Genomic DNA, 11,699 nt, shown 5'->3' on the forward strand with positions numbered 1-11,699 from the left:
ATCAAAATCTGCATTGTAGAAAAAATTCTATACGCGAAAAAGTTATGAAAGTTATGATTTTCCCATAGACTCCCATTATAAAATATTGCGTGAGGTCCAAATTTTTCAAATCAGTCTAACAAAAAATCAAGCACACGGCCCTATCTTTTTTATTTGCTGAATTGTCTAGGTATATTTTGAAGTTTTGAAACATCAGAGTTTAATCAAATTCTACATTGTAGAAAAAAATTCGATCCAAACGTGCAGAACTACCTTAAGGCAGTTCTGCATGTTTGAAACAAATACTTTTCTGCATTGTAGAATGTTATTTAACCACATATTGTCAAAGCATCACTGTTTCCGATAAAAAGATAGGGTCACGTGCTTAACTTGTTCTTAGACCGATTCACAATGGGAAAATTGCACTTTTGATGGCATTTTTGCGTATAGAAAAAGTTCCACAATGTAGATTTTAATAAAACTTTGAATAGTTGTAAATATACCTATTCAAAAACATAAAGCCAAATAAAATGCATAGGCCCGTGTGCTTAATTTTTCACGATTCACCAAAATATCAGTTGAATTTATTTTATTCATTTTGTTGAGTTTAACGTCGCACCGACACAATCATAGGTCAGCTTTGATGGTAGAGGATGACACCAGGTGTCCATCCGAGCATTATTTCATCACGAGCGGGCATCTGGGTAGAACCACCGACCTTCCGTAAGCCAGCTGGATGGCTTCCTCACATGAAGAATTTAACGTCCCGAGTGAGGCTCGAACCGACATCGATGATGGGCAAGTGATTTAAAGTCAGCGACCTTATCAATATCAATTGAAATGCTTACAATAACTGCTTGTTTATGTTATTATTTTGAAATATTTTACAATAAAACATATCTATTTCACATTTCTTAAGAAAGAGAGTAGGCTGACATTTTAACACTTAATAAACTGGATATAACAGGTTCTCAGATTTATGTCAGGTAAAGTTACGCCGTCACTTCCAGTTGATCAAACGTTCAGAACTACCTTAATCCAACGATCGTGGACACAGGGCGATAAATATCCAAGACGGATTCCCAAATGTAATAAAATCTGTGAGAAGATCATCTGGAATCATACAAAGCAACCAAGAAAAATAATAGCAGATCGTTTTGGTCGAGTCAGTTCATGAAAGGCAATGACATGTACAACACCCCTCAACCCTTTATCATGCCTCTAAATTGTACTTTTATACTTGTGCAAATATTGAGTTCTACTCAACCCGGGGCTAAAGGGGGTGGAGGTAGCTTGTATTTGCACTACGGTGCATGCACAGGCTTAATCAAACCGAGCCTACAACATTTTCATTTTTGTCGTGTTTCCACGTTTTTAAGCGGAATTCTATATATTATTGATTACATGGTCTTAATGATTCCAAAAAGTATAACACACCGAATTGAAGTATAGGTTTCTAGGCCGCCGCACGACTGCTGTTGTAATAGTGAATAAAATCTGTAAGACATCTGACATTTGACATCTTTTGAGATGGAAACCCGTCTTTGAAATGATTAGTCTTAAATTGTTTCAACCACCAAAGTTTGTTAATCAAGCTTTTAGATTGTTTATAAAGATTTTGTTCCTTGCCATTTGAGTGACGATTATGTGAACATATTGAGTATTCTCCCTTTAATCGTAAGTTGTATCGAATTGACATCACATTAGGTAATTGATTGAGTTCGAGGGAATGCATTGTATTCAGTGTTCCAAAATGCTTTGATATATGCTTGAACCTTATACGAATTTCATATATGTATAGTACATTTCTACTTATTGTTATGTCCTCAAATAAGATTCATACAAATACTAATCATCATAGGTTGTAATAGAAAGCAGTACAAAGTATTTTAGTAATCAATTCCATTAGAATACTGATACATTTTCGAAAGAATTCATTGTAATGTTTATGAAAGTGATGAAGTAGGAGAAAAGTACAACTTAAAAGTTAATGTCAAGTATATTATATACATTGTATTATATTATACCACATTTATATATCACTCTTCTCATGTACATGTACACGTTCAAAAGTGCTTTACAGAATAAATTGCAAACAATGAAAACAAACGCATTCAACACAAACAATAAAAATGCATTTCACATACAGTTAAAGAAATGTTATACAAAGAAGTGGGTTTTTAGCAGGCTTTTGAAAGCAGCCAGCGAGCTTGACAGGGAGTTCCACAGCTTGTTAGCAGAGAACGAAAAGCTGTGATTGCCATACATCACGGTTTTAGTTTTTGGCATAACCAGTGACAGCGTGTCTTGTGATCTTAGGTTTCTAACCGGTTTATACACTTCTATCATATCCCTTATATAGGCAGGGGACTGATTGTGTAGAGCCTTAAAGGTGTGGGTCAGAACCTTGTACTGCACCCTGTATTTCACTGGCAACCTATGGAGCTTCTTCAGAACCGGTGTTATATGATTGCGACGGGCGTCTTAGTGCTAACGAGAGCTGCCATGTTCTGGACATGTTGAAACTTGCTAAGTGTGCTGTTTGGAATACCACTTAACAGGGCATTGCAGTAGTCTAACCGTGAGGTAACCAGGCTGTTGACAATGGTCTTTGTGGCATCACTGGTAAGATGCCGTCTGATGTGACCTATTCTGCGTAGTTGTGCATATCCAGCCCGGCACACAGAGTTGACTTGTGTTCCATATCCATACTGTTGTCAAATACAGCACCAAGATTCATAACACATAATTTTTTATCACAGAGACGTCCTCAATGTACTTGGAGTTATGCTTTGATGTGAATAACAGTACCTCCGCTTTATCAGCATTGAGCTTCGGCATGTTGCAATGCATCCACGAGACAATTTCAGCCAGACAACTTTCAATTCGGCGCAAAGCCTCACTTCTAGCCACATCTTCTATCGGCCTAAATGAAGGTATAATTGAGAGTCACCGGCGTAGAAATGATGAATAAGTCCATGACGTCTGCATATGGCACCAACGGGACTATTGTACATGATATAGTTCTTAGGACCAAGTACCGATCCCTGGGGCAACCTGCATTTGCATCAACATAGGCGTCGACACTTAATTCACCATCAACGCACACTGTTTGATAGCGGTTACTAAAGTATGATGATATCCATGCAAGTGCTTTGTTTGTGGCTCCAAAATGATGTTCGTGTCGGTGTAACAGTGTTTGGTGGCCAATCGTGTCAAACGCTGCAGACAGATCAAATAGCACAAGGACTGTTACATAAATTTGGTCGAGAGATGTGAGGATGTCATTCTGTACCTTTATCAGTGCCGACTCAGTTGAGTGAAACGTTCCGTACGCAGACTGCAGTCCCTTATGTAGCTTATTTTCACTCAAGTGCCGCTCAAAAGCGCATCTACTACCTTTTCTAAGATTGTTTAAATGAAAGGGAGATAAGACAAAGGCCTGTAGTTTTTGAGAATATTTGGTTCAAGACCTGGTTTCTTAAGCAGAGGTCTTATACTCGCACTTTTAAACTCTTTTGGTACATAACCTCATTCCATTGATGTATTTATGATGTTTGTTATCAACGGCAAGAGCTCTTTGGGACATTTCTTTAAAAGCCATGTTGGTAAATGGTCAAGTTCGCAGGATTTGTGTGGAGATTTTGGTATGATTTGTTTAACCTCTTCTGTCGTTGCAGGAGCCAAATCAACAAGACGGTTTGCTACTTCCTGATGTTCTGAACAATTGAAGTCTGCTGAATCACAATCAGTTTGGCTATGCGAAATAATGTCATTCCTAATGTGTTCAATTTTCTCGATGAGGATGAGTTGGAGGGATGGGCAGTACCATGACTGTCTCCTAGTAGATTTTTGCTTATCTTGGCCAATCCTTAGTGGTCAGTGCCACACGACATTACCTTATCAGACAAGTAGTCGGTTCGGGCCTGAATTATGAGTTTATTTACGGTAGAACATTGGTCCCTATCCAGTTGATGGTCGATTGTTAGTTTAGATTTACGCCATTTCCGCTCAAATTTGTGTTTTAAGTGTTAAGCCTCATGAAGTTCGTCTGTATTCCACGGAGAGCTAGGTCGAAGATCGATAATTTTTGTGCGTAGGGGAGCATGTTTATCTATCAGCAAGGATACTCCATTTGAATATGCACTCACTAGCTGATCCACGTCTGTGCCTTCTGGAAATGTATTTAGTGCAAGGGACGCTGAGATGTCTTACTTGAAAGAACTTACGTCAATAGAGCGTAATTTCCGAAAAGAAACCGTCTTCCGTACCGGAGCTGGTTTTGTGGCACAGGCGTTGAAGTGAACTGCATACTGGTCTTGTGACATATTACCAGTATTGTCTCAAAGCATATGTAAGTGTGTGTCAGTATAATATATTATATTATATTGACACACACTTACATTTGCTTTAGAAAAGTAGTACCTTTAGTAAACATTTAATTGAAAGTAAATTGAAACATGATACTTCTTGAAATCATAGAAAGAAATTATTTGTTCTTTACAAATGAAAATGATCATAATAGTTAAGACGATGTCAGTAAGGATATAACTGTTACTAACACTACTACTAATAGTAACAACAATAATAATGATTATCATTTTTATTATATCTTGTTCAATATACACACAATAACACAAACTTCAAGATATGTTTCAAGTCACTTTATAACATACAATAACATGATTCAAATAAACTTAATATATCTGCATATATCGTTTATGTTTGGTAACAATAACATATTTTTGCACAGAAATTGAAAGCCTGCTTTTAACAGTACAGTATGCGCATGCGTATAATTGTTCCGGTGAATCTATTTGAAAGAATAACCAGCCAAATAGGTAACAACAGTCATTTTGAAAATGATGGATACAATAATTCAATCATAAGTTTTCCTCTTCAAGAGTTGTTACATTCGATGGAAGCAGTATAAATATAAAACGGAAATGTTAAACCAAGATTCATATCAATTTAACATTACAAGTATACTTTTACTTCATTTCAAATCATACACTTGTTTGGCTTAAAAGCACACATCATCTCCCTTACAAAAAAGAAATATCAAAACGACAGTGTACAAACACCAAAATACTTGATTTTCAAACTACTTTTAAAAATAATGATGTATAAAAAGATCGTGTGTTTACATTTAAAAATAAAGAATTGAAGTAACTAGTTTATGATTATGTTTATAATGTTGACATGCATCTTCCATAATGCAATAATACAATTATGTTTGAACTTTGGACACATTTGCAAGTACACTGGTATACAAATTTCTATCAGTATTGCTTCCCTTTATTTGTTTACAATGTTAATATCAACAAGCAAACTGAAGTTAAATAATTTGCAAAAGCTTTTGCGACAGAATACTTTTTACGGGGAAAATAATAAGATTCCATGTGTTAAATGTGCTTTCTCTTAACACAATAAACGAATAAATTGTAATTTTAGAATAGTTTGGTTTTGCTTTGTAACATTCTTTATGAACAAGTTTTGTAGTTTTAGTCACGTATACAAGGTCTATTAAAGTAGGTATGAAAATAAAAAGCTTTGAAATGCATACAAATGTCCATAATTTCTCAAAAACTATTATTATTTTAACCATAAAGTGTTTCAACATATAATAAGCTATACAAAATTTCGTAAGACTCATTTGTTTATCATTATTTCGTAACACATGTTTACGCATTGAAGCGTTTGCATTTTTTGCTTTACATAATACTTCTTGAGTTGCTTATCTTTATCTGCATACATATTGTTACAAAAAGCTCAAAATAAAGAAAACAATGATAGATTGAAACATTCTTAACATTGCATTGGTAAAGGTTATAACAATATTATGTACAAATATTCCCGAATATTTTGCTTCCGTTTTTGTTTTGTTTGTTTTTCATGTCATCAACTTTACATCATAGTTTTGGTATATTATGGAATACAAAATTGAATCTTAGTTGTTTCCCTTTAATCGAATATAGTTTGTCAAAAATTATTCAAAATACAGAAAAACAAGATTTACTGAGACAGGTTTGCACAAAATGCAAATAAACATATTATCAGTTGTAATAAGGTGTCAGTTGTTATAAGGTGGTGTATCAAATTACACAAATAAAGCAGTCACCCCGAAAAATGAACCTTACAGAAGTGTGTGCATGTGTTTTGGTTAAGCGTCGTTTTCAACAATTTTTCAGTCATATACACGACGATGTCTATTTGTGACAGCTGTCTCACTGAAATATCACGCCGTGGACACGTGACATGATATTCCATCCAGTCACAATAAGCTGACACCGGGTTGTCTAACTCTAGAGCTATCCAGAATACTGCTGAGCATGATGCGATGAAATCTACTCGTACCATTTTTATATATGTGGTATGACGCGGCTGGTGAGCGAACCCACAACCTTCCGCACTGGAGAAGGATGCTTTACCACTAGGCTACTGAGGCGGTGAACCTTACTGCCGTGCTTATGTACATGTGTCAATTTACTTCAAACCTGGCATGTGTAGATTGTACGATGTGAATAACGTTCACACAACTTTTAAAGATATAAAGGAAATGAATTAGTATATGTTTTCAATGAAAGCTTGTTTTTGTACCGTTTGCATTAATATTTAACATGATATATCAATAGAATACTGCTTACTCTAAACTATAGATATATTTTCAAACATGCAGGATCGGAGAAAATGTTTTGCATTTTCCCATTTTTAAAGAGTCAATAACTTTTTATTGTAGCTGTTTTTCAGGGATTAACCATGACATATATTGCAAATAAAACACTTAATAGCATCAACAAATTTCGAAAATAAATTTGGTCATTTAACAAAACAATGTTTCTTAGATAATTGTCACTGATGAATATCATATTTTACAAATAGAGCTGATCAATTAAATACAGTAAAAAGTATTTTAAATCATAAACTATAAATTTGCTTTTGAATTGTCTCACTTCAACTTATGCTATGTTGAAAATTTTGTAACTCTTGTTTTGTTTTTGACTATAAACCAGTCAAACAAACAGTGATACAAACTTTCTGAAAAACTGTTACATGTATAGTTTTTGACTTAGCATAAAATTGCCTATAACTTAAAATTAAACACTAGAAAATTTGATAGACTTTAAAAACAAACATTTTTTCATAAAAATGTGTAAAATAAGTAGAGTTTTTTTAACAAATACATAAACTGTTTGCTTACATATACCATATGATAATATTCACATTTCATGTCCTCTTCAAGAACTAGTACCGTCGATGGACGACAATGTCAAACGATTTATCAGTCATTGATATATTTAGTTTCAACTTTTGACGATAGAGCAATATAGTGTATGATTCAAGTTTAAAATGAATCTGTTTACAGCATTGCACACACATGCAAGGTTTGGTCTTTCTAATCTTAAATATCAAACACAATTTCGTGTAAAACATTTTATACAATACCATTCCCTAGATATAACGTTATATTAATTACATCTAAATAAACTGAAAAAAATACTCAGAAATATAAAGAAAAGTAAAGCAATACTGTTTTAGACCAGAAAAATGATAAATTCCTCTGTATTTTGGAATCCATTTTGCCTTCATGATAAAACATTTGAAAAATGATTTGTCTTTAATTTTTTTTTTTTTTTTTTGTAAAATAGAAAATGATATACAGGCGTATCACTTTACATGATACGTAGCGAATTATATTGCACACTATTTATCATAATTTATGTGGTTCAAGTAGTAGTAATGGTACGTTTGTAAAGATAATTGGTAATTGATATTTAAATACTGAATGGTATTGCACAAACTTGAGTGCTCCCTAAAATTATGTTAGCTTATCATTGTGTATGATATACTTATGACATACTAATATTCGACAGAAAACTTTTTTCCTTCATATGAAAATTGTTACATTAGAATTGCAACATTTAGCTCATTAGGACATGTAAGTACATGTTCATGGATTCTTTTTATTACCAATTAAAATATATTGCATGATAAGAGAATGCTACAATTAATTATTTTAATCTTAAGTATATCTATTCGTTAATATTTTTCTGTAGCATATATAAAAATGCCATAAACTGCAATAAATAATGATCACGTGAACATAGTGTTTCGAACTGAAATTTAAGTATTAGTAATATTATCGATCATATAATGATAACACAAGTTTTAAATTCCTAAACTAGTGCATTTTCATGCATAATTGTTGTCTCTCCTTTATCACAAAAACCGTATATTTACGCGTAAGGAAGTAATACTGTACTGGTTTATAAAATGTAATTGCCATGAGAATACTACTCACTTTCTGTTTGCCTTAATCTAATATTTCAATTAAGGTTAGACATAACTCAAATAATTAAGGTAAGATATAAGTTGGATTTTTTTTAACACATTGGACTTATATTTGACAAAATCTGACTTTGAAATAATCACCTTTTTTCATTGAAGCAAGAATCTCTCTTATACGCGTAAAATTCAATAAACCTATATTATCATCAATAATAAAAATAGCTTGAAGCAACATTTATCTGCACTTAGCAGCGGCGCTTAGCAGACCAACCACTACAGTACAATAATTACAACAATTTTTTTGAGATCATTGTTGATACAAACTTTTGACAAATAAAGCATTAAAACATTTTCAATTAAACTTTAGTTTGATCAATTATGTTTGTTGAGTCACTTTGTTGGTCCTTTATCTGCTGAAAGCTTCTCTGACTTTTCTCCTTTCGTATGCTTTTTTCTTTTTATCCCTTTTCTGTCTTGGTGGAATGTCCGAATCAGATAATGGCTCTTCACCTGGTGATACTTTAAAATCTGCAAATTGTTAAAGAAATATAAAAATAATTTGCTTGATAAATGCTAAACGGTTGCGACAGTAGGACTTATTGTCTTCTTTCTAATATCTGTTTGCACGAGTCATTGAAAATGTAAAAGATATTAATGTCATGTATATTCAGTGAACTCGGAATAGGTTACTTATTTATAAGAATAATGCAATTTTTATGCAATATTTGTCTTCTTCCAAACTTTTAAGAGAAATCAATAATGTGTAATATATTGTTAATCGTGAAAGCTTGCATCTACAAAAAGTTGTTTACAATTATACATATTTATATCTTATAATGAAAGTAGTACCGGAAGAATTATAGCTAAAGTCTACTGTGTTAATGTCTTCCGTACGTGTAGCAGCTATTATTACACCAATTACTTCTTCATCCGATGGTCTTTCTTCTTTTGAAATGTCCGATGCTTGCATATCTTTTGCATAGGATTTATCCGACTCAATCTTTTGTCTTTTCGCCATGGGTTGGGACGTATCTTTGACAGTCATCTGTAAGAAGACATAAGAGTATGGTCTATATAGGTCCATTGTTTTGCTGTATAACTGATATTAAATCTTTCTGGGCTTGCCTACTATTTCCTAAGTAAATGTACTTAAAAATGGATAAGTACATCTGTTTGTAAAACCGATCTGTTATTAATAGGGGGACGAAAACGTAATTATTTGAATTATATTTGCCATGTAGGTAAACTGTCATTGTAAATACAATAACAATTATGATTCAAAACATCATGTTAGTAGGTTTCGACATACTATATGAAACGGTTTACTTAAAATACAACAACTTTAAAAAAAATGTAGTTCAAATATATCATAAATTAAACGGTTTACGTGCTGTATTGAACTATACCAATTACCATTCCCGCCATTCATAACTCATTGGGTTTCCCTATTTACGTTTTACCTGCATATACAATCTCAACCTTCATTAGAATTGTAGAACTATATTTGTGTGTCTTTTCTTGCCCTTCAGAAAAGTTTACACAAAAACTTAGGAAACTCTCTGGAAATGAATGCTAAAATATTTTTTTTAAATAAAACCTTTACCTCATGCAGCGACATAACAAAAGAAGGTAAGTTTCCATGTGAATACACATCAGTAAGAACATTCACATGTCTCTATTAAAATCTAATGACTCCGCCTACACATGGTGTAGCTAAATTTAAATAGGAATTCAGATAAATCCATAAAAACAATTCTTTTTTTAAATGTTACACAAAGTAAGTGGAATTCTGAAGTTTATATAGGAAATTTGAGGGGAAACGCAAAAAGATATGAGGCAATATTGCGCTGCACTGTAATGTTAATGAGTTGTTAATCAGGCCACACGTGCTTGGTGGCATGAATTAAGTTCAAGATTATATACAGGTCGACTTAACGATGATTCATTAACACATAAGTAAAGTTTCGGTGATTTCCCATAGTTTCGACGCAATTTCGTTTTATTTCTGGATACAGTGAAATCCTTCAATTTCAAGGCATGAACGTTCGTTGTTTAGTCATAACAGCTTTTTCATGGAGATAGGCATTCGTGGATTCAACTTTTGCATATAAAATACACAAAAATGTATGTTTTCGTTGGCGTTAAATTTCTTGGATTGGTGTAACCACGAAATCAAAGAAAGCTTCCAAGCCCCCCCCCCCCCCCCCCGCACCCCTCACCCACACACACAAACCACGTATAACAATGATTTTACATGTAGACATACTTCTATAAAACTTGGACATGTATACCTAATGGACAATTGGACAATAACATTTACAGAGAAAACATATTTCATGTTCACGTTACTATATATTGATAATCGTGGGTGGTTATTGCAAAAAATAAATATTATTCATGCTATAATCATGACCGATAGCAAATCGTGTTCAAATATATTTCAGTTACTTGTTGCATAGATTGTGAGGACAAAACACACTGTGCAAGGTCATATATAGGACATGTCATATAAAAAGATACACCAAGATAAAGGGTTAGGGTAGATTTCCCGGAAGCACAGAGCACCCTAAACACAGCTATAGAACCATGGATCGCAAAGTAACAAAATGAAACTGTAACGGAAAAAATATTGTAGACGGGTTGCTTCAAAACCAACTCAAGTATATTTTAAATATATGCAAAATACAGAAAAATGTGGTTGGGGTGATAAGGGTAAGATAAAAGGGTCAGGTGCTCAGGAAAAGTGGAGCAAAGATGAATATTCAACAGGGGGAAAGCCACGTTCCTTAAACGCATATTCCTACAACATAAACCACAGCAGCACAGACACGCACGTACAAAAGACAAACACACACACACCTAGCATACACAGATAAACAAACAGACAAGTAAGAAAAAACAACACTGTTGGGCACCGCCCATGACAAACACGCACACATACACATACAACCACACAAGCGGAAAAAAACAACAGTCGGGCTTGCCTAAGGACGGCCGGAGGGCAGAATTATGGTGGGCACGATAACGTATTCACAGTAAAAGGAGAGGGGCAGCAAATGCAAGGGAACGTAAATGCAAGGGGAAGGGATGGGATGGGGCGATAGGGGTAGTGAGGAGAAAGAGGAAAGAAACGCTAACAACAAACAAGACAATATACACAACACTAAATACGAGACGGACAGAAAACAAGTTGAAAATTGGAACGGTCAGTAAACTATATAAAGGAAACTGGGTGTTCAAGCGTGTTTAAGGAATGCCGACTTCGCACTTTTTTAACAAGTAAGACAAGACAGTGTAAATTAAATCACTCCCCGCTTAGAAAGGCTTTAACATTAGTGATAAAATACCAGATCATATAAAGTAAAATATAAAAATAGTGTCAATCTAAAGTATAATTACACTAATGTACTGAAAACAGAGCACCAAGAGCC

At 33.8% G+C, this 11,699-nt stretch overlaps 1 protein-coding gene across 2 annotated transcripts; it reads right to left on the reverse strand.

The window, feature by feature from the left end:
• Positions 1-4,567: 4,567 nt before the first annotated feature.
• On the reverse strand, positions 4,568-10,039 carry LOC128545879 (uncharacterized). 2 transcript variants are annotated; one of them, XM_045343423.2, is made up of 3 exons: positions 9,872-10,039; positions 9,118-9,313; positions 4,568-8,796 (listed from the first exon to the last, which is right to left on the reverse strand). In XM_045343423.2, the coding sequence occupies exons 1-3, from the start codon at positions 9,884-9,886 to the stop codon at positions 8,675-8,677; spliced, it is 333 nt and encodes a 110-aa protein (XP_045199358.2). In that variant the 5' UTR covers positions 9,887-10,039; the 3' UTR covers positions 4,568-8,674. The 2 variants fall into 2 exon arrangements, with proteins under 2 accessions (XP_045199358.2, XP_045199359.2); XM_045343424.2 differs by lacking the exon at positions 9,872-10,039 and adding an exon at positions 9,729-9,752.
• Between the last annotated feature and the right edge of the window lie 1,660 nt (positions 10,040-11,699).

Source organism: Mercenaria mercenaria, chromosome 7 (genome assembly GCF_021730395.1).
Source record: "Mercenaria mercenaria strain notata chromosome 7, MADL_Memer_1, whole genome shotgun sequence".
Taxonomy (NCBI): Eukaryota; Metazoa; Mollusca; class Bivalvia; order Venerida; family Veneridae; genus Mercenaria; species Mercenaria mercenaria.

Bases quoted from the DNA above. Each gene is read 5' to 3' on its own strand.
- LOC128545879 (XM_045343423.2), bottom strand. The intron at 8,797-9,117 runs GTACTACTTTCA...AACAATTTGCAG, and splicing joins CTTTAGCTATAATTCTTCCG to ATTTTAAAGTATCACCAGGT.